The sequence below is a fragment of the Arvicanthis niloticus genome, chromosome 8, assembly GCF_011762505.2.
Source record: "Arvicanthis niloticus isolate mArvNil1 chromosome 8, mArvNil1.pat.X, whole genome shotgun sequence".
Lineage (NCBI taxonomy): Eukaryota > Metazoa > Chordata > Mammalia > Rodentia > Muridae > Arvicanthis > Arvicanthis niloticus.
The window spans coordinates 76,176,211-76,203,458 of record NC_047665.1 but is presented as its reverse complement, the minus strand read 5'-3'; the positions used below and the strand labels follow the sequence as shown (position 1 = coordinate 76,203,458).

Genomic DNA, 27,248 nt, shown 5'->3' with positions numbered 1-27,248 from the left:
TGATATTTTGTATAGTTCTTTCTGTTTCAACTTAGTTGATTTCAGCCCTGAGTTTGATTATTTCCTGCCATCTACTCCTCTTGTGTATATTAGCTTCTGTTTGTTCTAACACTTTCAGGTGTGCTGTCAACTTATTAATGTATGCTCTTTCCATTTTCTTTTTGTGGGCACTTAGAGCTATGAGTTTTCCTCTTAGTACTGCTTTCATGGAGTCCCACAAATTTTGATATGATGTGTCCTCATTTTCATTTAAATCTAAAAAGTCTTTAATTTCTTTCTTTATTTCTTCCTTGACCAAGTTATCATTGAGTAGAGCATTGTTCAGTTTCCACGTGTATGTGGGCTTTCCATTGTTTTTGTCCATGTCAAAGACGAGTCTTAGTCTGTGGTGGTCTGATAAGGTACAAGGGATTATTTCAATCTTTTTGTATCTGTTGAGGTCTGTTTTGTGATCAATTATATGGTCTATTTTGGAGAAGGTACCATGAGGTGCTGAGAAGAAGGTATATTCTTTTGTTTTAGGATGAAATGTTCTATAGATGTCAGTTAAGTCCAATTGCTTCATAACTTCTGTTAGTTTCATTGTGTCTCGGTTTAGTTTCTGTTTCCACGATCTGTCCATAGCTGAGAGTGGGGTGTTGAAATCTCACACTATTATTGTGTGAGGTGCAATGTATGCTTTAAGCTTTAGTAAAGTTTCTTTTAATGTATGTGGGTGCCCTTGCATTTGGAGCATAGATGTTCAGAATTGCAAGTTCCTTTTGGTACATTTTTCCTTTGATGAATATGAAGTGTCCTTCTTTATCTTTTTTGATTACTTTTGGTTAAAAAAACGATTTTATTTGATACTAGAATTGCTACTCCAGCTTGTTTCTTGGGGCCATTTGCTTGGAAGATTGTTTTCCAACCTTTTACTCTGAGGTAGTGTCTGTCTTTTTCACAAAGGTGCATTTCCTGTATGCAGCAAAATGTTGGTTCCTGTTTATGTATCCAATCTGATAGTCTATGCCTTTTTATTGGAGAATTGAGTCCATTAATATGAAGAGATATTAAGGAAAAATGAATGTTTTCTGTTATTTTTATTATTGGCAGTGGAGTTATGTTTGTATAGCTACCTTCATTTAGGCTTGTTGGAAGATTACTTTGTTGCTTTTTCTAGGTTGTAGTTTCCCTCCTTGTGTTGGAGTTTTCCACCAATTATCCTTTGAAGTGCTAGATTTGTGGTAAGATATTGTATAAATTTGGATTTGTCATGGAATATTTTGGTTTCTCCATCAATATTGATTGAGAGTTTTGCTGGGTATAGTAATCTGGGCTGGCATTTGTGTTCTCTTAGGGTCTGTATGATATCATTCCAGAATCTTCTGGCTTTTATAGTCTCAGGTGAGAAATATGGTGTAATTCTTATAGGTCTGCCTTTATATGTTACTTTGCCCTTTTCCCTTACTGCTTTTGTATCTTCTCTTTGTTTTGTATATTTGATGTTTTGATTATTATGTGACGGGAAGTGTTTCTTTTTTGGTCTAGTCTATTTGGGGTTCTGTAGGCTTCTTGTATATTTAAGGACATCTCTTTCTTTAGGTTAGGGAAGTTTTCCTCTATAATTTTGTTGAAGATATTTACTGGCCCCTTAAGTTGGGAGTCTTCACCTTCATCTATACTTATTATCCTTAGGTTTGGTCTTCTCATTCTGTCCTGGATTTCCTGGATGTTTTGTGTTAGGAGCTTTTTATATTTCACATTTTTTTGACTGTTGTGTCTATTTTTTCCATGGTATCTTCTGCGCACGAAATTCTCTCTTCTATCTCTTGTATTCTGTTGGTGATGATGCTTGCGTCTATGACTCCTGATCTTTTTCCTAGGTTTTCTATCTCCAGGGTATTCTCCCTTTGAGATTTCTTTATTGTTTCTCCTTCAATTTTTAGATCCTTGATGGTTTAGTGTAATTCCTTCACCTGTTTGGTTGTGTTTTCTTGCATTTCTTTAAGGGCTTCTACCTGTTTACCTGCGTTCTCCTCAAATTCTTTGAGAGTGTTGTTTATGTCCTTTTTAAAGTCCTCCATCATCATCATGAGAAGTGATTTTAAATCTGAGCCCTGCTTTTCTGGTGTGATGTGGTGTTCAGGACTTGCTATGATGGGGGAACTGGGTTCTGGTGATGCCAAGTAACTTTGGTTTCTGTTGTTTACATTCTTATGCTTGCCTTTCGCCATTTGGTTAGTTGTACTGCTACTTGCACTCACTGGTTCTGACTGGAGTCTGCCTTTCCAGTTATCTTGGTTGTGTCAGAACTCCTCGGGGTCCGGATGACTCTATGATCCTGAGCTCCAGCTGCTCTGGGTACAGTGGCTCCTCTAGGATATTTCAGGATATGGTGTCTCCATGGTAGTAGACCAGCTAGGTGTCTGCTGCTCTGAGTGTAGTTGCTCCTCTATGATGCTTCAGGATATGGTGTCCCCTGCTTTGCAGCTCTGTGAGCCGTGTCCGCTCTAGGATGCCTGCAGCTCTGTGGTCCTTGACCTCTGTTGGGTACCTCCGCAGCTCTGCAGTCCATGATCTCCCTAGGGTGCCTCCATACTCAGTTTCCAGAGGGGAGCAGATCGGTTGGGAGACTGCTCCAGCCACCGGTATCCAGGCCACGGGTGGAAGGGGAGTGGCTCTCCATTATAAAGCCTTTGATTAACATTTTTAAAAAGTGTATAAAAGCAAAAAGAAAAAGGGGGCATGGGATAGGAGTTTTCTGGGGGTGGGGGAATGGGGAAAGGGGATGGCATCTGAAATGTAAATAAATTATCCAATAAAAAAATAAAAATTAAAAAATGAAATAAAAAAAAAGAAAGATTGTCCAAAGGTAGGGACATGGACAGACAGAAGAACCACTCCCCCTGGAATCTGCCTTCAATTTAAGAAGGGAATTCACTGGGCCAATAAATGTAAATCTAAATGGACAATCAAGGCCAATGATTGTCAGCAGATGAAAGGGGGGTTAACCTCAGACCTCAAAAAACTCACAGCAGGCAGTTTATAGGGTCATGAAGCTGCTGCCAAGCCAAGAAAATTCATTTTTTAACTTATCAGAGTAACCCCAGGAAGTGTAAGATTGGACCTCAGCTCCACCACCTATGCAATACTGACCCTAGAAATGGGAGTTCAGACACTGCCCACAAGTATTTTTGGTCCCTTACTTTTGGGGACCTGGGGACTACTTCTGGGCCAAAGCAACACTATTATCAAAGGATTACAGATTTACCCCAGAATTATACATAATGACTATACAGGAGAAATCAAAATTATGGCTGCTTCCCCCATGGCATTATAACTGTACATGCTAATAAAAGAATTGCTCAACTTATTTTAGTTCCCTTGCATCTGATACCCTCCATGTTTGCTAAAAGTGAGAGAGGACAAAATGGTTTTGGTTCCTCTCATGTGTACTGGGTCTAATCTATTACTAATTGGAGACCTAACCTTAAGTTACTAATTGAAGGAAAATGTTTTGAAGGACTAATAGATACTGGGGCTGATGTAACAATTATTAGAAGACAGAATTGGCCATCAACTTGGCCCCTCTCGGATACTCTCACTCACCTCCAAGGGATTGGTTATTCCAATAACCCAAAACAAAATTCCAATCTTCTAACCTGGAAAGATGGGAAAGGCAATTCAGGACAAGTTCAACCCTATGTCATGCCACATTTGCCTGTTACTCTCTTATCATAAATGGGACTTATGATGTGCAGTCCTAATGAAGTAGTGGCTAAACAAATGCTGCAACAAGGATGTTTATCTGGTCAAGGACTTGGGAAGAAAGGACAAGGCATTAAGACATTTGAAAAGCCCAAGCCTCACTCCAATACTAAAGGCTTGAAGTATTTTCAGTATCAGCCATTATCTTGCCTGCATGCCATGCTGATAGAATTCGATGGCTTCATAATGATCCAGTGTGGGTTGATAGTTGCCTTTATCAAAAAAGAAGAAGGAGAAGGAGAAGGAGAAGGAGGAGGAGGAGGAGGAGGAGGAGAAGGAGAAGGAGAAGGAGAAGGAGAAGGAGAAGGAGAAGGAGAAGGAGAAGGAGAAGGAGAAGGAGAAGGAGAAGGAGAAGGAGAAGGAGGAGAAAAAGAAGAAGAAGAAGAAAAGAAGAAGGAGAAGAAGAAGAAGAAGAAGAAGAAGAAGAAGAAGAAGAAGAAGAAGAAGAAGAAAGAAGAAGAAGAAGAAGAAGAAGAAGAAAAGAAAAGAAAAGAAAAGAAAAGAAAAGAAAAGAAAAGAAAGAAGAAGCCACCTCTTCACTTGTGCAGGAGCAATTAGAGGCAGGGTATACAATAGAATCCCAATCACCATAGAATACTCCAATATTTGTTATAAAGAAAAAAATCAGGTAAATGGCAGTTGCTACAAGATCTAAGAAAGGGTAATGAATCCTAGGGGAGCTTTACAACCTGGACTTCCTTCTCCTGTAGCCATCCCTAAAGGATATTATAAAATAGTAGTGGATTTGAAGGATCATTTTTTTTACTATTCCTTTGCACCCCCAGGACTGTGAACGACTTGTCTTCAGTGGCCCTTTTACAAATTTAAAAGAATGTATGCAAAGATACCAATGGATTGTTCTTTCTCAGGGCATGGCCAATAGCCCTACACTATGTCAAAAATTTGTGGCACAAGCCATTCAGCCTATTAGGCAGCAATGGCCAATAATATACATTAGGAAAAGACCCTCAGGATTTGCTTTTATGTTATTGGGATTTACAACAGGCATTAGGTGATAAAGGATTACAAATAGCTCCAGAAACAGTACAAACTCGAGACCTATATAATTATTTAGGTTTCAGGCTTAAAGATCAAGCCATCTATCCCTCAAAAATAATTATCCATAGAGATAGTTTAAAAGCTTTAAATGATTTTCAAAAGCTGTTAAGTGATATTAATTAGCTCCACCCCTATTTAAAACTTACTACAAGAGAATTGAAGCCCTTGTTTGATATTCTTAAAGGGAGTGCTGATCCTACCGCCATTCAAGCCATAACCTCAGAAAGATTATTGGCCTTGCAACAAGTAAAAAGAGATATTGAAGAACAAATTTCTACCCATATAGATTACTCTTTGCTCTTACATTTGCTGATTTTCAATACGACTCATACACCTACAGGACTATTATGGCAAAAAGCTCCTTTCATGTGGATATACTCAAGGATATCCCCTAAACGTAATATACTGCCATATTATGAGGCAGTGGCCCATATGATGATACTTGGAGGAAAACAAGCCCTGATTTATTTTGGCAAAGTACCTGATATCATTATTCAGCTCTTTAATGTGGACCAAAATACTTGGCTAAAGCAGCATAGTATGGATTGGTTGTCTGCTCAAACAGGATTTAGGGGCATAATAGATAATCATTACCGTCAAGATAGGCTGATAAAGTTTTTAAATGTAATGAGGTTATATTTCCCAACGTGACATCTCTACAACCTCTACATGATGCCCTTTCAATCTTTACTGATGGCTCCTCTAAAGGATGCATGGGATATCTCATAAATAATCAAGAAATAGTCATAGAAACTCCCGGGCTCTCTGCCCAATTAGCAGAACTAACAGTAGTACTAAACGTCTTTTAGTCTGTGAATGATGCTTTTAATCTTTTTACTGATAGTCTATATCAGATTATTCCTCTAATGGAAACCTGTGGTACATTTCATTTCAATAACCCAGCCACATCTCTGTTTTCACACTTGCAAACCATCATTCTTACTCCCCCCCCCAAAAAAAAACTCTTTTACATTGGTCATATATGAGCTCACTCTGATCTTCCAGTACATTTGGCTGCAGGCAATGGCTGCATTGACAGAGCTTTGATGGGGAAGCCTTAGCTACAGACCGCATATTTTTTTGGGTAGATGTGATCATAATAAGTTTCATCTCTCTAGTCACACCTTGGAACTCTGACATAAGATTACTAAGGAGCAAGCTACATGGATTGCAAAACAGTGTCCTGACTGTCTTACATTATCTCCAGTTCCTCCTCCAATAGGCCTTATGCCCAGTCATATTTGGTAAGTGGTTGTAACACATCATGCAGAATTTGGAAAATTGAAATATATACACGTCTATATTGATACTTGTTCATGGACAAGGGATTGTTGAACATGCACAATGAGCTCTAAAAAATTGGCTCTGAAAAAAAGGGGGAGTTGTAACCCCCCAGGTCACCAAAAGCATACCTTGCCTATGTTTATTTTATTTTATTTTTGCAAACTGATGCCAAAAGTCAGTCTGTAGCTAATCATCACTGGCATTCAACAACTTCCAAAACTTATGCCATGGTCAAATGGTGAGACCCTTTGACTAATACATGGAATGGTCCTGACCCTGACACAATATGGGGATGAGGTTCTGTTTTTATTTTTTCACAAGAGGAAAATGGAGCAGGATGGCTGCCTGAGAGACTGGTATGGCAGATGGATACAGAGCCTACTAAGGATCCTGATGATGATATCACCAATATTAAAGACACCTATGAATCCACATCAACTTGCTAAGTTGACTTGGAGCATAGTTTCCACACTTACAGAAGAACATGTGCTTACATCACAGTCACCTATCAAAGCCCTTATACTTGGTGGCCAGACCTTGTGTTTGATCTTTGACAATTGGCAGCTGGTCTGGATACCTGAGACAATCCTACAACCTCTGACACCTCACCTCTGACCCGGCTCCCTTGCATATTTTGATAATATGACAGGAAGGCATGCAGTCATAGGCTGTCATAACCTCCTTTCTAGCTGCTGGCTTTTAAATACTGATTTTTATGTCTGTCCCAAAGACCAGATCAATAAGGCCCAACAATAACAATGCGGTGGAGCTCAACATTTTAAATGTTGTTCCTGGGATTATGTTACCACAGGTGATGCATCCTGGAAGCCTTCTTCTTCTTCCTGGGATCTAATTAATGTTAAAAAGAATAGTTCAAGCACCTGTACTTGCTTGAAGAATCCCTCCTCTTTCTATAGTTCACATTGTGGAAAATCAGGTACATGCTACTCCTTACATATAAGTTTTACTAATTCAGGGGAAAAATTTTTTTAAAAAAAGATTGGCTTAAGGGGAAAACACGGGGACTTCAATTATACAAGGAAGGCTAAGATAATGAGCTACTTCTACTATTAGGCTTAAAATAGAGGTCATTATAACCTCTGTAGGACCAAATAGAGCTATGGTACAGCAATCTAAAAATAAGCAGGAAAAGGAGAAGCAGGAGCCCTCACCTTCCACTCCAGGATATTCTACTTATATATTTTCTACTATTGCTTCTATAATGACAGACTATCCTGAATTTTCTAACCCCCTTACTGAGTTAGTGTATGGCATGTTCTGTGTGCTTAATGATTCCTATCCAAATATTACATGGTCATATTGGCTTTGTTATGGTATTGCTCCATTCTATTATGAAGGAATTGCCTTCATATTCACTAATGTCTTTTATACTAATACTTCCACATCCTGTTGCTGAAATCAAAAATTTGGAAAAGGAATTTCTTTACAGGAAGCTTCAGGGACAGGAACTTGCATGGGCCATATCCACAAAGGTAAACTACATTTATGTAAACAGACACTATCAGTTTCTAATTCCTCTTCCTATACTATTTCCCTGTCAGAGGGATAGGGATATTCCACTAGACTCACACCCTATATTCATACACAGGTATTTGATACTGTTAAATATTTTTGTGTCATTCCTAAACTCATTTGCCATTCTTATGAAGAACTCCTTGACCATTGGGATGGAGGGCCCAAAAAGAGAAATTGCCACTACACTTACCATTTTCATACTACAAGATCTTCGTGTGGTAGAAGCAGCTATAGACACCTCAGCCCCAGTTTTGCAAGGACAAAACTATGAATTATTAAGAAATGGTATAGACACTGCTATATAAAGAATCAAATCTTCTATCTCACATCTTCAGGAATCTCTCACCTCCTTGTCTGAGGCAGTCCTTCAGAATAAGGGAGGACTTGATCTTTTATTTTTTCAACAAGGAGGATCATGTGCAGCTCTCAATGAAGAATGTTGTTTCTATATTAATCATTCGAAAGTAGTTAAGGATTCCATGGCCAGAGTAAGAGAAGGATTGACCCAAAGAAAAAGAGACAGACCACAGAATTAAGGATGGTTTGAGTCTTGGTTTACTACTTCTCCATGGTTGACAACTTTGATTTCAACCTTACTTGGATGCCTAATTATTATTTTGCTACTTTTAACCTTTGGATCTTGTATTTTCAACAAATTAGTTGCTTTTATACAGGATTGCTTTCAACAAGCTCAGCTATTTCCCATGGCAGATATTAATAGCTATTAAGAAATGCATTAAGTACATACTCAGCTTTGATATGTTCTTTGTGGCTTTGGTCTGACTGGAAAAGATTGTGCTATAGAAAGCTGGTTAGTCAATGATGGATAAAAGTTTGCATGGGTAAGCCAACCTAAGACAGGCATAATTGCCTGGCCAATCTGCCTTAATGGTATTATGGAAAACAAGTAAATCCTGTGCCCCCATTCAGCAGCTAGTACTACCATCTTTAAAAAACAAAAAAGGGGAAACTGTGACCTCCCCAGCCTGAATAGGTGAAGCAGACCTTGAATATTCACCACAACAGGCAGGCTGAACAGACATTGGACATTTGCTCATAGGCTTTGTCAGCCTGAACAGAGACATCTGCCTTGACTGCAACTTTCAGTTTTGACTTACGGAAATAATGAGCTGCCAAGGAATGGAAACTTAATGGATTGGCTGCTGTGCTGTTGATTCCCAGCATTATTGTTTTGGGAATAGGTTTTGTGGTTTTTCCCTTTATAAATGATATTCTGATTATTAAACTTTGAGCCTTGATCAGAACATAGTCTTGGCTCAATATTTCTCAGCCCTCTGCCCTTTTCATTTTCATCTCTCCTTTCAGGTGAGCACTGCTTGACCTTAAGCCACTATATGGCTACAGTTCTGAATGTTTGCCAGCAAGAAAAGCAGTGCAGGATAAGGCATTGGAAAGAGAACCCAAAGAGGAGTCCTGTAGGCTGCAGTATCTCCTCCCCACAGCCCAGCTTTCCCAGTGGCTGCTGAGCCTCACCACTGCTTCCATGTGAAGTGTTATAGTTTGTAGCTTGGTCCAGGGAATGGCACTATTAGAAGGTGTGGCCCTGTTGAAGTATGTGTGTCACTGTGGGTGTGGGCTTTAAGACTCTTATCCTAGTGGACTGAAAGCCAGTATTCTGCTAGCAGCGTTCAGATGAAGATGTAGAACTTTCATCTCTTCTTGCACCATGTCTGCCTGGATTGTGCCATGTTCCTGACTTGTTGATAATGGTCTGAACCTCTGAACCTGTACACCAGTCCCAATTAAATGTTGTCCTTATAAGAGTTGCCTTGGTCATGATGTCTGTTCACAGCAATAAAACCCTAACTAAGACAGAAGATGGTACCAGGGACTGGGGTATTGCTGTGATAGGCTTGATCATGCATCTGTTTGGAAGAATATGAATTATGGGACTTTGGCTTTGGAAAGCAGTGGAATGCTTTAAATGGGGATTAATGGGCGATTCTAGTAAAAATATGGAAGACTTTATTCCTGGGAGTAATTTGAATCATGCTAACCTAGTCCAAGAAGTTTTAAAGAATTTTAGTACATAGCATAAAGATTGTTTCTGTGGCATTTTGGTGAGGAATGTGGCTACTTTTTGCCTTTGTCTGAAGAGTCTGCCTACAGCTAAGGTGAAGAGACTCAGATTAATTGCACTGACAAAGGAAGTCTCAGAAATATCCATTATAGACTCATCAGAAACAAACATCATAGACTTTGTTCTCTGGTTAAGTCTCATGAAGAGCATTTTAAATATAGCAATCTGAGAAAGGAAAAATATAAAGTACATGATTGGAGTATTAAAGGGGCACCAAGAAGTAAAATGGAGCTGAGTCATGTGTTCAAGAATATTAGATTGAATTAAATGAGTAGTGACCTTGGGGCAAGATCCCACCTAGCTAAGTTTAGGTCCAGGTATGGTAGTTTAAGCCTTTAATCCCAGGAGGCAAAGACAAGCAGATGTCTGAGTTTACGGCCAGCCTAGAACAGAGAAAGTTCTAGGTGAAGAAAAACTTAAATCCAGGCTTGGTGAACCACACCTTTAATCCCAGTGTTTAGGAGACAGCCATGGAGATCTCTTGAACTCAAAATCAGTCTACAAAGAAGTTCTAGTACTGCCAAGCTTAGGCACTAAATGAGTTGGGAAACAGAAAGCTGGTGATAATGCCATGTTCCAGCCCCAGCAAGCAGCAGAACTCAGCAGCTTTGCCCACATGGCTCTGGATACAGAGTCCAGAATAGAAGGGACTACTAGGGCAATTGTTGCTGGTTAGCTGGAGCTAAGAAATTAGTGGTGATTAAAAAGAGATGAGCATCACTGAGGTGAAATCTTGTGTTTTCTGAGAGCACAAAGAAGCTGTGTTCCAGAGATAGCCAAGGTTGTATCTCGTGCTGCAGCTGTACTTCATAGTGTGTAAGAGTCACCCAGGTGGTATTTGTTTTGAAGGTATGAAGAGGTAATGGAAAGCAGCTGAGGCTTGACACAGTGAGAGGCCTTAGAAGGTCATTGGTGAAGGTGCAGGCTCATTTGCAGTTGATGGTCGAGGACAGAAGGTGTTATGCAAAAGAGTTGAGGTTTGGCACCATGAAGAGAGCCTATGAGAGGCTATTGATGAAGCCTAGTTGCACTGAAGACCCCAGTGTATTGGAGATGCCAGTACCATGGGATGACCACTAAGAACAACAGTGGCAGTGGAGTGAATCAACCTGAGCTTAGAATGCTATAGAGGGCAGAGCTGGAGAAGTGATGTCAACCCTTTGGATGAGCCCAGAAGATCGTGTGTGGATGCTAGACATTGAAACAAGAATTTATAACATTGAAGTTGCCAACAATATCAGCCAACCAGAACCCCCAGAGCTCCCAGGGACTAAACCACCAACCAAAGAGTACACATGGAGGGACCCATGGCTCCAGCTGGATATGTAGCAGAGGATGGCCTTATCTGGCATCAGTGGGAGGGGGCCCTTGGTTCTGTGAAGGCTCAATGCCCCAGCATAGGGAAATGCTAGGGAAGTGGGTGAGGTAGGAGTGGGTAGGTAGGTGGGTAGGGAAATACCCCCATAGAAGCAGGGGAGTGGAGGGGATAGGGTGTTTTTAGAGAGGAAACAGGAAAGGGGGATAACATTTGAAATGTAAATAAAGTGACCAATTAAAAACATTAAAGTTGCCTTGGAGAGTCCAAGATGTTTGAGATGTCAGAGCCATGGGCTATCTGCTGAGGGAAGCTGCTAACAGGGAGTGGAACCATCCCAAGAGAAAGAAGTTTGTTGCAGTCAACAAGGATAAAAAAGGAGTTAGAGATCTGAAGACTGCTTTGACATCAGCTATGGAGATTCAGAGTTTGGAGTTTGCCCAGCTGGTTTCTTGTCTTGCCTTGGGAATTGGGTTTTTTTTTTGTTTGTTTGTTTGGTTGGTTGGTTGGTTTGGTTTGGTTTGGTTTGGTTTTTCGAGACAGGGTTTCTCTGTGTAGCCCTGGCTGTCCTGGAACTTACTCTGTAGACCAGGCTGGCCTTGAACTAAGAAATCCACCTGCCTCTGCCTCCCAAGTGCTGGGATTAAGGTGTGTGCCACCACTGCCCAGCTGGGAATTATAGGTTTTTGGTTTTTTTTTTTTTGTTTGTTTGTTTTTTGTTTTTTGTTTTTTGTTTTTTTTTTTTTTTTGTTTTTGAGACAGGGTTTCTCTGTGTAGTCCTGGCTATCCTGGAACTCACTCTGTAGACCAGGCTGGCCTCGAACTCAGAAATCCACCTGCCTCTGCCTCCCAAGTGCTGGGATTAAAGGCGTGTGCCACCACCGCCCGGCGGGAATTATAGTTAAATAATTGGATGCATCTTAGAAGAGACTGACCTTTGGACTTTTAACATTGTTGAGACTGCTGTAGACTATGGGGACATTGGAATTGGATTAAATATATTTTACTTTATGCTATGTTTAGATATGGTCCCTTGGACTCATGTTTGGACAACCCTATGGAGGCCAGATTGTGGAATGTTATAGTTTGTATATGCTCAGCCCAGGGAATGGCACTATTAGAAGGTGTGGCCCTGTTGGAATGTGTGTGTCATTGTGGGTGTGAGCTTTAAACCCTCATCCTAGCTCCCTGGAAGCCAATATTCTGCTAGCAGCCTTCAGATAAAGATGTAGAACTTTAAGCTCCTCCTGCACCATACCTGCCTGGATAATGCCTTGATGATAATGGACTGAACCTTGAAACCTGTATACCAGTCCCAATTAAAGAGTTGCCTTGGTCATGGTATCTATCCACAGCAGTAAAACCCTGAGGCATGGAGTAATCAGACATAGTAGTTGACAATACATGGAGAAAATCACCTACAGTGCACTTTATTTTTTGAAGAAGAATGTCTGACAGGTAGCTATCAGATCTGGCTAAGATCTGATTACAAAAAAAAAAAAAAAAAAAAGCCAGGTAATGGAAGTCCACAGTTTATGTACATCTCATAATAACCATTTCCAAGACTGAAGTGAGTCAAACAGTGTTTATGGGATGCTGCTTCTCTCTCCATCCTTGCAGGCAGATCTCTGTGACTTTGGTGCTAATTTGTTCTACGTAGAGTGTTTCATGTCATCCAATGTAGAGTTAGATAATCTCTCTCTCTCTCTCTCTCTCTCTCTCTCTCTCTCTCTCCCTCCCTCCCTCCCTCTCCCTCTATCTGTCTGTCTGTCTCTCAAAAGAAAGAACAAGGAAATTCAACTTAGCTCCATAGAAACTGTTTTGAAAGTATGATGCATTTGTTTTTACAATGCACTTAGGTTAATGATGTGACTTTATGAAAGGTGCCTACAGTTTCAAGCTGGTTGAATTTTATGGCATGTGTAGTGTACCCCTGATATATTTTTATAGGACTTTTATGTATACTTAGAGAAAATTGTTGAAGTTTTACCTAATCTTTCTTGGTATACACACACACACACACACACACACACACACACACACACACACACAGTGGGCACCAAATCATGAGTCTTCAGGCAAAAAAGGTTTTCTGATGAGAAAATTGAAACTGTTAATGAGTCTGCATCATTGGTGTAAACTTACACATGCACTCAGGCAGATATGTAGGGAAGGAAGAGTAAATTAGTCACTATGTGGAGAGATCACACTGATTTCATAGCTCCTCCAGATATTCGAGGAAAGGGGTAAACAGAAATGACCCAGTACACCCTGTGAATATGTATGTGTCAATTAAACATAGAAATGAACTTCAAATGAGGACTAAAACGTTACTCAGATACCTGAACTATCTGATAAGATATCTACAAGCTACAAAATATTCTTGAAAAGTAGAACAATCAGTAGACATGGGGAGATTTGATTCAAGAGTTGAATTTGATTCAGTATTGTTAAGAATATTTACTCGCAAGAATCCTTCCTAGTAGGACACTTGGAGTTGAATATATACATATGGTTGGGGACCACTCTATCTATGTTGGAACCCACACTGCCAAAAGCTTGGGGGCCAAAATTGTTAGAGCCCACATTGCCCCAAGCTTTGTGGGCTAAATTGTCCCGGCTCATACTGCTGCTCCAGTCTGCAGGTCAGGGTTCAGCAAGAGAGAGAATGAGGGCAGACGAGAAGAATGGAGACCAGACAGTGTGATTCAGTCCTGTTTATTCTCAAGTCTCTCTTCTTCTCTCTTCCCAAGTCCCTTGTTCCTAGTTCAAGTCCCAAGTCTTGAGTTCCTAGTCCCTAGTGCCTCCAAGTTCCAAGTTTCCAGTCCTTCTGTCTGCCTCTCGAATTTTATAAGTCTGACTTCTCAAGTCACACCTTTAAGTCACGCCTTTAAGTCACACACGCCCAAGGGAAAATTCTGGGTATATAAAACAAGATGTTTATCAGAGTGTGCTCAGCTGTTGTAGGCTGTTGAAGACAAGTCTCTTGTCGAGGTATATGGCTCAAGATGGCTGCAAGGATGATAGCCGCCTTCATCCTTAGACAAGACTTTCCAAAGGAATGTTGAGATGCTAACTGCTCTCTTTGGACTGTCATGTGTAGAACTGTTACCCCAGCCTATCTCACCCCAAACTTCCAAGGCAGGACTATGTACAGATGGTGTCCTGGCTTCAAGGAAATTACATTTTAAAAGTGCCTACTGACTAACTCCACTTGTAGCCTCAGCCTTAACCCCTTCTTACTCTAACCCTGTCTGCTTTTATTTTGCTTCTCTCTTGAGAGTATGAGGAGATGACTCTAGGGTGGTGGTGTCTGTGTGTGTGTGCGCCAGGCTATGATGTCTGTTTTGAAAAATCAGAGGAGTAAAAAGAATTATTTCTCAGGGGAATGTGAGAAACGGATGCAGGTCAAGGAGAGCTGCTACATTAACATCAGGAAATGATTCGGTTGGGACATCAGACTGGTGCTGTGTAAACAAATAGATCTTAATTGGTGATAGGGGTTGACAAGGTAATTCTCTAAGGAAGTAGACCCACTGAACCAAGGGCAAGATGTGTGAAAGACCACTGTGTCTGCTGACATGATGAGACACAGGTTCCACAGCTGCTAGCTGATGTCACATCTGGTTCCAGTAGCAGAAAATTCTGGTGGATTTGGGGCTCTCTGTCACTGGTGCATAATCTGAAGTCAGCTGCAGTTTCACTGACGAAACCCACAAGTCAATCTTTGAGTCTCCAGATATGTGGCTCCCCAGATCTAAGGATGAAGACAAATCTGCAGCCAATGCAGGCTTGTGGAGAAGGGGAAGTGGTAGTGGGGGTGCAAGAGTCAAGGTCCCCAAGATGAGGCCTTCTCTCAGCCTTTCCAAAGACAGAAGAGACCATGTCTGTTGGGAATATCAACCATGTCCCACAAAAGTTCCTGGGCCCAGGCCAGGGTCCAGTGACAGCTACTGCAAACAGGAGCCTCCCAAACCACCCCCAGCAACCAGGTACTGAACCTCACACACAGGGTTTCAAACACCTACCTGAGTCTTCTTCATCCTCTCTCTCTGACTCATTGGACTCTTGCTGCAATTCCATGAGAAGATTATGAACACGGAAATTAAGATCAGAGTAGGGCATGTTCACACTCAAGTAGGCCTTCAGCTTTCTCAGAATGGACAGGTCTGAGGTCTGACAAAACTCCTCAGGGTATTTGTCTATCCATGTGTCCAGGAAAGAACAGAGGATGCTGGGAAGAGGGGATGGACAACACAGTCGATGGCCAGGTCTTTCCTTTTTCAACCCTCCCTTGGCTTCTGTCTACAGGGAGGACTACAAGGAAGAGATCCAGCCCTGTGCAGAGGAGTACTGTGAGCAGGGCTGTGAGGTCCTAGTGAGCAGGGAGCCTCACACACCTCATTGCCAGCCTCTAGTGGAGAACAGCTGAGCAAGCCTCCTGGCATGGCCTGGTATATGGACATAGTCTCACAGCAACACTTAGGCTCCAGACTCCCCCATCGCACCACTTGCAAGAACCATGCCCATGCAAGTCTCATCCTGCAGGCACTGCTTGGACAATAGTATGGTACTAGAATCCAGGAGAAAAACAAGAGCAAAGCACTGGCTGTTCTTTACCTTAGGATCCCAAATGACCCCACACTGGAGACCCAAGTCCTTCCTCTTGTTGCAAAGCCCACTTACCTCTTTACTTGTTCATCCTCTTTGCAATCCGGGCAGAAGTCTGCATACCTAGAGGAGACCAGAACAGATGCCACCTGTAAAATTGCAGGCCCCCACCTGAAAGACATCTAAGAGGAAGGTGGCTACCTGGACATGAGTCAAAATACAGAACCTGGAAGTTCTGTCTGCTCTCAGAATTATTAGTTCACCTGCATACAGTAGGTGTTCCAAAGATGTTTGTGCAATGAGTGAGCACAAACATTTCTATTCAGACATCTCAGTGATCACAGGTATCTTAGATTGCCCTCCATAGGTCTCCACTCTGGACACATCTATATTGGGTACTTCAATAGGAATTCTGGAAGGTTCTCTACAAATGGGAGAAGTGTTTTCACCAAGGCCTCAGAAATATTGGGCAAAAGATAGAAAGCTTCTTTAAGGTACACAGGACAGCTACATTCATTAGGGTCCCAGTTTGGACAGCACCTCCCTTGGGCCAAGCCTGGGAGATGCATTTTTCACTCCATACTTCTGGGTACAAGAAGTAGAAACAGTGCTTTCAAGACCCAACAAGAGAATCTCAGACCTCTGGCCTTGGAGGTGGGCACTCACCGTTTCAACAGGAGATCCACCACATGCTTTGTGGTAGTGAAACTTCTGTATGCATCCAGGAAGGCAGGGGCAAAGAAGCGGTCTCCACCCCGCAGGGATGGCACCAGGTGGTTCACCAGCTTTCCCACCATGTCTCCAGTGATGTCCTTTATGTCCTTTGGGGTACACTCATGCTCACCCTGAGGAGACAACACCATAGATGGTTTAAACAAACACAGGTCTGCAACATTCTCAGTGGTTATCATCACTACAAGTCTTCCTCAATCATTACAGTGTCAAACACACAGAGCAAAACTAGGGGAAACTCTGAGAATTCCAAGAGGGTACCTTGTCTGCATGGTCCTGGGCCTGGCTGTCCTGTGTCAAGTCTGTTTCCTCCTGGGCAAATGGCCAGAGGCACTGGAGGCAAGAAAATATTATGAATTTACATGTCCCTCCAAGGCCTTCACTCTCGTCTTTCTTGAGGCCTGAGCCTTGAGAATTCCAAAGATCGCAGAAGAACATCCTGCTCTCTCTAAGCTCATGGACAAGTGAGCCTGCTGGGCTATCCCTAAGCAGTTAGCTGTCTGGTTACCAGGGTTCTGCATTGTTGGGTCACTATCTGAGGAAGTTATGTCACTTCCTGGGAGTCTCTTTACTGTCCTCCTTTACACAGGGCTTTCCCTAAATGCTTGTAGGTACTCTCATACTTCCCATGTACACAGATACATGGGTGTGAACTATTCCACTGCTCCAATGGATGTCTGGATACAGGCAGCACCTCAGCTTTCACTCTGACTCCCTACAATGACATCTCTGTCCCTAAACCTAAAGTCATCCCTGCTCACAGAAGCCCACCTTAAACCTTAGCCATGGTGCCTGTGCCTGTGCCAGCCCCCAGCCCCACAGTGTCAGTGTTCTTGCATGGCAATCATCTTTCTCAGGACAAGTTCCCACCCTTGTGATCATTTTAGAGTTCAAGCCCAGAGGTGCAGCTCTCTGTAAACTGCTGGCTCAGCCACATCCACCAGCTTACAAGATGGAAGCTGGCCCCCAACACTGTTCCAGAACTGATTTGTCCTCCATTGTTTCTGTTTCAAGTTCTTGCTTGAGTCCTTGTCCTGACTGTCTCCAGTGATGACCTGTAGCCTGCAAGAAACCTTTGCCTTCCCTGAGGTGCTTTTGGTCATGGTGCTTCTCACAGCAACAGAATGAAAGCCCAACACCATAATTTCTATGTCACCATCCATGTCATCTGGCCCCAACCTCTTCTCTAGTTGCTCATCCCCTCCCTTCCTGTGAAATGAGATCATTTCTTCCTTTTTACTCACTGATTGCTTTTTGTGTGCACCAGTGGTCTCTGCTCCAAAGTCCTTTGCTTTCAAGCCATGGCCAGACCTCATTCACAGTGATTAGGGAGCCAGAGACTGATGAGGTAATACCATGGGCATGTCAGGACTTCACAAGGAGCTCTAGAGGGGCAGTTTTAGAGTTCATGAACATGGTGTTCCCCTTGTCAACATGAACTGCACTTCTCCCTTTACTCCTATTTAGATGTTCCCATGGTTTCTGTGACAGATTCCTTCAGTTCTATGAGCCTGGGCATCGCTCTACACCTTTTTTTTTTTTTTTTTTTTTTTTTTTTTTTTTTTTTTAAAGTTTGCCAGCAGGAAAAGCAGTGCAGGATAAGGCACTGGAGAGAGACCAGGAGTGAATTCCAGGAAGCTGCAACAACTTCTTTCTACAGCCCAGCTTGCCAATGGCAGCTGACCCTCACCACTGCCCCCATGTGGAGGAATTGGACATAGCAGATGACAATACAAGGAGAAAAATCACTTTCAATGCACTGTAGTTATTTTATGAACAGCATCTGATGGGTAGCTATCACTGGTTAAAAGGTTGTTACAGAAAAAAAATGAATGACCATGTAATAAAGTTTGTCATCTCACTACATCCCATAATGAACATTTCCAGGGACTGAATCTGAAGTGAGTCAGAGGCAGCTGTTCATGGGTACAAGAGACCAAATCCCCAAGATGAGACTGTATCTCGAACTTTCCAAAAACAGAGGAGTCCAGTCCAGCTGGACAGTCAATTAGGATGCTTGGACTCTGTGGAGAGGACTGAGATGTGTGAGAAAATAAAGAAGCACAGCAAGTCAAAAAGTATGAATAAGCTGGCAAAGATTTTATTGTTCACACAGGTTATATACTCTGAAAACAGGATATGGGGAGGAGTAGGAAAGGAAAGAGGGCTTTGCAGGTGGAGGAAGCTAGCTGCAGCTGTGGGATCAAGTAGATCATCAGCTGGTTCCGAATGGATAAATCTGAGGACTGGCAATAATCCTCAGGATACCTGTCCAACTATGTCTCCAGGAAGGTAGAGATGTGCTTGGGGCACTGTAGAAGCAGCAGAGTCAGAGGTCTGGTCTGTCTGCTCAGCTCTCCCATGGGCCCTCACGGAGAGCTCCCAAGTAGAGGATGATCAGACTATAAGCACATGGGCATGGTGGGAAGAGGTGTGAGATTCAAGTGAGCAGGAGACTCTGTGTACCTTATGCTCAGGCTCTGATGGAGCCTTCCTCCATCAGCTGGAAAAACCTATCTGGGATGGGCAATTCATGCCCATCCTTTAGGGAACCCTGATCTGGATACTTCAAGGTTAGGATGCACCAGAAGAGATCCAAGCACCTCTTGTACAGATGGGAATATTGCTTAGCCTGTGGTGTCAGATAATAGGGTTCCAGGTGAGAGCTTGTTTACGACATGAGGAACAGTCACACATGTCAGGACCTCAGCTCTCTAGGGCCACCTCCTCAGTAAACACTGCCTGAGCTCATCCCCTGGGTTCTAGCAACTGTCTAGGAGAACAAACGGGCTCAGATTCAGGCAGAAGCCCCTGAAAACCGGCTCAGGAGAGGCTGAGGCCTCTGGACTGGGGCACTCACTTTCAGGATATGAACAGGAAGGCAGGGTCAAAGGAGTCCCCACCCTGCAGAGATGGTTACAGATGGCTTACCAGCTTTTCCACCATGTCTGCACTGAGGTGGGACTCTCTACAGGGCCCCTTCAGGTCCTTCAGGGCACACTCATGCTCACCCTGTGGAAGATCATGAAGAGAAGGTCCAGTCAGGAAATCAGTAGCCACTTCCCAACTGACTCAATGCCACAGGATACAGAATTTCTTCTCAATTGTCAAAGTTAAACCAGCATCCTATTGGGGTTTTCTGGAATCTCAGCTGGGTGTTAGAGGGATTACTGCCCTGTGTAGTCCTTCCCTGAGTTGTCCTGTGTCACATTATGTCCTCATGGGTAGGGATTATCTGAATCAGATCAAGTTCCTTGCCTCTTGTTCATTTTAGGGTTCAATCAAGATAATTTGCTGTGGTAGTTTGAATAGGAATGGCCCCCTAGGCACACATGTTTGAATGCTTGCTCCATAGGGAGTGGCACTGTTAGGAGTGGTCTTGTTGGAGTGGGTGTGGCCTTGTTGGAGGAAGTGTGCCACCGTGAGGGCAGGCTTCGAGGTCTCCTATATGCTCAAGCTATGCCCACTATGACACACAGTCTCCTTTTACTGCCTGCTAATCAAGATGTAGAACTCTGAGTTCCTTTCTAGTACCAAGTCTGACTGCACACTGCCATGTTTCCCACCATGATGATAATGAACTAGACCTATGATAAGGTCATCCAGCCACAAATTCAAGGTGGTAAAATTCACAGTGGTAAAAGACTAAGACAGTTGCAGTTCTCAGTAAATGCTGTCTCACCCACTCATCTGCTTAGCAAGTGGAAGCTGGCCCCCAGCACTGCTTTAGAGTTGGTTCACACCAGAGACGGTTGAGTCAGTTTCCATCTAGATAGTCCTTGCAGCATGCTTTCCAAACTGAAGTCTGATGGTTTGGATACCCAGCCCTAGAAGATTGGAAACATGTGTTGACATATCTGCTCTCAAAGTCCACTGTGAACAGCTGGTGACACTGAATGGGCTGCAACAGGGAGGCTAAGCCAGAGTCCAGCCTGTAGCTTCTGTCATTTGTTTATGCATCTTATGTACATGAATGCTCTGCTCACATGTATGCCTACGCACCAGAAGAAGGCACCGGACCCCACTAAACACTATAGATGGCTGTAACACCATGTGGTTGCTGGGAAATGAACTCAGGACCTCGACAAGAGCAGAAGAGAACAGAGCAGCCAGTTCCCATAACTGCTGAGCCATCTCTTGAGCCCCTGTCAGCTTCCCCTCTCTCCCCCAAAACAGGAATTCTCTATGTGGCTCTGGCTATTCCAGAACTCTGAAACTAGCTTTGTAGACCAGGCTGGCCTCAAATTCAGAAACCCACCTGCCTTTGCCTCCCTAGTGCTGGAATTAAAGCTGTGCAGTCAAATGCCTTGCTCCGCCAGCTTCCTTTAAAAGCATGTTTCTGCTTTGAAAATAAAGCACCATGAGCACACACCTTTGCAGAACTTGGGGGAGTAAAACCTGGGTCTCACGGGGTGTGGCTCACTCACTCTGAGGACGAAACTCCTCTGTGGTCTCAGCATTAGTGCACACTGCAGTAGGCGCCTTCTCTAGAGTCTCTTCAGTAAGGAGAAAATGCCAACTGGCTTCTCCTTTGGCAAATGAGCTGACAAAAAGCAGGCAGAAGTAAATGTTGACATGTTGGAAATGACATTGGTCGTGCTGGTGCCCATACAGCATGGAGAAGAGCCACACCACCACTGCCCTGCCAGCAGCGTCTATAGTGAACAAAGATCCTGAGGTTCCCTGTGTTTAAAGTGACCATGTGACGCAATGTTTTCCAGCCCATTGTCTCCTTACAACCATGAGGGTTTTGGAAGAATGTTGTTTTCCTTATGAGTGATGCTGTGATTCCCTGGGGGGCCTCACACATGCTAGGCAAGTGTCCTGTCACAGAGCTGCACCATGCCAGTCATTTCACTGTTGGAAACATCCTGGATTTTCCTGGAAATTATCTAGTCATGCAGTCATGTCACCACCTTCTGTTTTTTGATGTCCCCACTTCTCTAATCCTTCCATGCCCAGAGTCCCATCTTTACTCTGTGTTCTCGGTGGTTCCTGCCGCAGAGTTATTCACTGCTGACTCCTTGACAGCCCACCCACTCAGTCTGACATTCTTGGCCAATGGTTTAGTATTGTCTGCAAATGTGTTGGAACCTCACAAGTACTTTAGAACCATGGACAGAGGACAGCATCCAAATCCCAGGGAGGACTCTGGGCCCTCCACCTATGTGCACCCTGCACAGTTTCGTCGCCATTCCTCTGCAGCGTTCTAATGGCTGCTGCTGCAGACTCCTCCAGTTCTACATACCCAGAGATCTCTGATGTCCCCTCCTTTATCCTGAAAGTTTGCCGGCAGAAAAAGCAGGTCAGGGAAAGACACTGGCAAGAGAACCAGAGAGGAAGCCTGGAGCAGGCAGTAGGTCCTCAGCACTTCCCCCATGTGGAGGAATAGAATATTACAGAGAACACCAGAGGAAAATTCACCTTCAGAGATTTTATGAAGAGAGTCTCCAAAGTCCAGATTTCATGGGATAAGAGCTAGTTCTGAAAAAAAGCAGTGACTGGGTAGTGAGTGTCTGTGCTCTATGTGCATCTCATAATAACCTTTCCCAGTGACTGAGTCTGAAGTGAGCCAGAGGCAGCTGTCAGGGGTGCCACTTCACTCTCCATCCTTGCAGGCACCATGCTGGCCCATATGCTCCTCAGGACACAGACCTTCAGGTGTCCCAGACAGACAGAGAGACTGGCAGAACTGCCTTCTCTGAGTGAACCTGCACTTTGAGCCTCCTTCTCTGAACTGGGACTGTGATGCTGCCTCAGCTGCAGGCCCTGCTGCCTGAAAATCTACATTTAAGTACACTAAAGGTACTTTTAAGGCAGTGTGAACACACCAGCATTAACGACAGAAAATCACCAGAAACACCATATGTCACTTGCAAATGCAAAAGGACTATAAAGTGACTTAAGTTGCCTGAGATGAGGACTTTGTTCAGTTTGACATAAGTGGAATGAGATACCTTTCCCTGTCTGAAAAACAGCCAGCATCAACTAGACCAGCTGGTGTACCATGAAGAATGAGAAACAGTAACCCACATTCATTGTAGACTTCAAAATAAAAATATATAGTCTCTGTGAAAACTGTGGCAGGATTTTTGCTGTACAATATATTTAAATATTAGTGCCAGTGAGGGCTTATCTTTGGACAGGGGAATGGGAGGCAGAGCTAAGAGTTGGAGAGTGAGCGTGAGCATCTCCAGAGATGGAAAATGAGAAGGAACTAAGATGGAGGACAGACAGGAAGAAGATCCTGATCCTGTGTGGTCTTAAATAGCCACAGGTAGTTATATCATCTAGGGATAGAATAATTGGGATAACTTCTCTAATCTAGGTGGGCAGCTTGTATCATTATCAACTGGCCCTGAATTTATTGTATGGGCATCTTGTGAATTGAGAATTCATTGATATATAAATCTGACTGGGTAACTGTAAGCTGCAAGAGTTTTGATTTTATAGGGTTACTGGGTATTGTGATGTCTAACCACGAGGTGGGCAGTCATGAAATTGGGCTTGTGTGGCAGCAACCCAGGCAAGAAAAATTAGCCAGTCTGGTGGAAACATCTCTGGAGAGAAAGTGCCAGAGAGCCTACCAAGATGAGAACACCCCCTTAGAAGGTTACTGGAATGTAGGCTGTCACCAGCCGCACTCCATTGCAGTCCCTGGAGCTCAATCCTTGCCCAATCTATCCATTTGAGAGACTGGTTGAATTCCACCACAGCTATGTTCTTTCCCTTTGGCCTACCTGAGTCACTGTGAATTCTAAAACATCAGACAATCTTAGTTTAAAATCAACAGATGAAACAACTCCTGAGCGCAAAATCAACCATCCTAAAAAGTCATTGACTATTCTATGTTGGAAATCTGGTGGCACAAGCTGGCACCAGGCCTGACACTTCAGGGTCTAAATCCTGCCTCCTCTCATTCCACATCCTGTGGTCAAAAAGGCCATTCCTTCTTCCTGCATCCCCTATTCCTTTCTCAGACCTGGAAGACCTGCCTCCTCCTTTTCTCACAACAATTGGCTTCTTGTCATTTTATTACCCAATCAATTAAATAGGGGGAAATTCTGCTACAGTAGGCCACTGCTATTCCAGTTGCAATATATAAATACTTGAGTAAATCTGGGAAACCGACACAGACCACATAGGAATCCTCATGAGTTCCATGCCTGTTTCACCTCAGTACAATTACTTTGTGCTAAAAAGCAGGAAGCCTGTGTATCCCGGTTGAGAGGCACTTCCACCTGTCGTCCTCCCAGGTAAACACTTTCCAGCCCAACTTCCATCAAGCTGCAAAGCCTGTAGCTGCTCCACCCACCCAACACTCTGTCTTCCTTTGCTTTCTTCTACCCTACTCAGTTCTGCATGCTTCTAGTTCAATGTCACTGTAGATCTGAGTGCATTCAGAAAATTCCGGAGCTTGGTGATATGCACCTGTGAGTCCCGGGGTGGAGTTTCTGAGGAGGGTCCACTGATGAGGGAATGCACACACTGGATATGGACAGCACTATCCTATGGGTGTGGACAGAATCACAGAAGAAAGTCAGCTAAGCTCCCTGATTCTCTTCTTGGTGGGGTGTGACCTGCTCAACACCTCCTAGTCTTTCTCTCCTTCCCTTCTCTCTAACTTCCCTCAACCTCCTGAAACTAAACCAGAAACCCCCGTCATAGACACCTGGTCAATTGGACCTCAAAGCGCATGACCTTGGCCATGAGGACCCCAGCAAATGGTGAGCAGCCTCAACTTTTTCTTTTTCTGCACCACTTTCAGGCATTCACTCAGCCTCTGCCAAACAACTGGCTTTTTGCCTCTTTCCCTCTAGGATAATATCTCCACTTAACCTCTTATCAAACCAGTGTAGTCTGTCTGAGTATAAGTCTGTGCCCTGTCCACACATGCTGAATGAACACCACAACAATTTAGGGAGTAAAACAAATGCTAACAATTTATTTAAACTAACAATAACATGAATCATTGAAAAAAATCACAAGAGTAAAAAGGCTATTTCTAAGGGAGATGTGAGAGCTGGATGCAGGGTAGGGAGAGCTGTTTCACTGTAATCAGGAAGTGATTCAGTTGGATACTGTCTGAACACAGAGACCCTTATTGGTGATAGGGGGTGACAGGGTCATTCGCTAAGGAGGTAGACCCACTGCACAAAGGCAAGATGTTCAAAGACCACTGTGTCTGATGACATGGTGAGACACAGGTTCCACAGCTGCTAGCAGGTTGTTGGGCTGACTGCTAGTTCTAATGGCAGAACATTCTGGTGGATTTGGGGCTCTCTGTCTCTGGTGAACAAGCTGGTTCTGGCTGTAGTTTCACTGATGGAAAAGAAACTTCAATCTCTGAATCTCCAGATGTGTGACTCCCCGGATCTGAGGATGAAGACAATTCTGAAGCAAATGCAGGCTTGTGGAGAAGTGGTGGTGGGATGCAAGAGACAAGATAGCGAACATGAGATCTTCTCTCAGCCTTTCCAAAGAAAGAGAAGACCATGTTATCTTGACTGTGTCCTATAAAAGGTCATGTGCCCAGGCCAGGGTCGAGTGACACCTCCTGCAAAAGGGAGAATCTCAAGCCTTCCCCAGCACACCAGGTACTGAACCTCATACACAGGGTTTCAAACACCTACCTGAGTCTTCTTCATTGGCTCTCTCTGACTCCTTGCAAATCCACGAGAAGCAGATGGACACGAAGATTCAGATCAGAGTAGGGCATGTTCACAATCAGGTAGGCCTTTAGCTTTCTCAGAATAGACAGGTCTGAGGTCTGACAAAACTCCTCAGGGTATTTGTCTATCCATATGTCAAGGAAAGTACAGAGCATTCTGGGGAGAGGGGATGGACAACACAGTCAATGGCCAGGCCTTTCCTCCTCCAACCCTCCCTTGGCTTCTGCCTACAGGGAGGACTACAAGGAAGAGATCCAGCCCTGTGCAGAGGAATGCTGTGAGCAGGGCTGTGAGGTCCTAGTGAGCAGGGAGCCTCACACACCTCATTGCCAGCCTCTAGTGGAGAACAGCTGAGCAAGCCTCCTGGCATGGCCTGGTATATGGAGAGACTCATAGTGACACTTAGGCTCCAGACTCCCCCATCTCACCACTTGCAAGAATCATGCCCATGCAATTCTCATCCTGCAGGCACTGCTTGGACAACAGTATGGTACTAGAATCCAGGAGAAGAATGAGAGCAAAGCATTGGCTGTTCCTTACCTTAGGATCCCAAACAATCCCACACTGGAGACCCCAATTCTTCCTCTTGTTGCAAAGCCCACTTACCTCTTTACTTGTTCATCCTCTTTGCAATCTGGGCGGAAATATGCATACCTAGAGGGGACCAGAACAGATGTCACCTGTAAAATCACAGGCCTCCACCTAAAAGTCATCTAAGAGGAAGGTGGCTGCCTGGACATGAATCAAAATACAGAACCTGGAAGTTCTGTCTGCTCTCAGAATTATTAGTTCACCTGCATACAGTAGGTGCTCCAAAGATGTTTGTGCAATGAGTGAGCACAAACATCTCTATTCAGACATCTCAGTAGTCACAGGTCTCTCAGATTGCCCTCCATAGGTCTCCACTCTGGACACATCTATATTGGGTACTTCAATAGGAATTCTGGAACATTCTCTACAAATAAAAGAAGTGCTTCCACCTAGGCCTCAGAAATATTGGGCAAAAGATAGAAAGCTTCTTTAAGGTACAGAGGACAGCTACATTCATTAGGGTCCCAGTTTGGATAGCACCTCCCTTGGGCGAAGCCTGGGGGAAGCATTTTTCACTCCATACCTCTGGGTACAAGAAGTAGAAACAGTGCTTTCAAGACCCAACAAGAGAATCTCAGACCTCTGGCCTTGGAGGTGGGCACTCACCGTTTCAACAGGAGATCCACCACATGCCGTGTGGTAGTGAAACTTCTGTAGAAGTACAGGAAGTCGGTGGCAAAGCAGGGGTCTCCGTCCAGCAGGGATGGTACCAGGTGGTTCACCAGCTTTTTCACCATGTCTGCTGTGATGCGAGACTCTTTACAGGCCTCTTTCATGTTCTTTGAGGTACACTCATGTTCACCCTGAAGTGACAACATGGTAGATGGTTTAAACAAACACAGGTCTGCAACATTCTCAGTGGTTATCATCACTACAAGTCTTCCTCAATCATTACAGTGTCAAACACACAGAGCAAAACTAGGGGAAACTCTGAGAGTTCTGAGAGGGTACCTTGTCTGCATGGTCCTGTGCCTGGCTGTCCTGTGTCAAGTCTGTTTCCTCCTGGGCAAATGGCCAGAGGCATTGGAGGCAAGAAAAAATCATGAATTTCCAGATCCCTCCATGGTCCTCGCTCTTATCTTTCTTGAGACCTGAGTCTCCAGTCGTCCAACAACAGCAAAGAGAACATCCTGCTCTCTCTAAGCTCATGGACAAGTGAGCCTGCTGGGCTATCCCTAAGCAGTTGGCTGTCTGGTTACCAGGGTTCTGTATTGTTGGGTCACTGTCTGGGAAAGTGATGTCACTTCCTGGGAGTCTCTTTACTGTACCCCTCCACACAGGGTTTTCCCTAAATGCTTGTAGGTACCCTCATATTTCCCATGTACAGATACATGGGTGTGAACCATTCCACTGCTCCAAGGGATGTCTGGATACAGGCAGCACCTGCTGGTTATAGGCAGCACCTCAGCTTTGCACTCTGAGTCCCTACAATGACATCTCTATCCCTACTCCTAAATCATCCCTGCTCATGGAGGCCCACCTTAAACCCTAGCCATGGTGCCTGTGACAGCCCCCCAGCCCCACAGTGTCAGTGTTCTTGCATGGCAATCATCTTTCTCAGGACAAGTTCCCACCCTTGTGATCATTTTAGAGTTCAAGC

At 43.7% G+C, this 27,248-nt stretch overlaps 2 protein-coding genes across 2 annotated transcripts; both read right to left on the bottom strand.

Annotated features, from left to right (window-relative positions):
* Window positions 1–14,596: 14,596 nt before the first annotated feature.
* On the bottom strand, window positions 14,597–21,765 carry LOC117713419 (uncharacterized). Its single transcript, XM_076938808.1, has 6 exons — window positions 21,634–21,765; window positions 19,317–19,397; window positions 16,320–16,498; window positions 15,729–15,776; window positions 15,071–15,276; window positions 14,597–14,799 (listed from the first exon to the last, which is right to left on the bottom strand). The coding sequence occupies exons 1-6, from the start codon at window positions 21,763–21,765 to the stop codon at window positions 14,660–14,662; spliced, it is 786 nt and encodes a 261-aa protein (XP_076794923.1). The 3' UTR covers window positions 14,597–14,659.
* A 2,539-nt stretch (window positions 21,766–24,304) lies between these two features.
* On the bottom strand, window positions 24,305–26,835 carry LOC117713502 (ral guanine nucleotide dissociation stimulator-like). The gene is made up of 5 exons (XM_034509704.1): window positions 26,600–26,835; window positions 26,255–26,451; window positions 25,664–25,711; window positions 25,019–25,213; window positions 24,305–24,858 (listed from the first exon to the last, which is right to left on the bottom strand). Exons 1-4 carry the CDS (start codon window positions 26,795–26,797, stop codon window positions 25,030–25,032), a joined length of 627 nt encoding a protein of 208 aa, XP_034365595.1. The 5' UTR covers window positions 26,798–26,835; the 3' UTR covers window positions 24,305–24,858; window positions 25,019–25,029.
* Window positions 26,836–27,248: the final 413 nt, after the last annotated feature.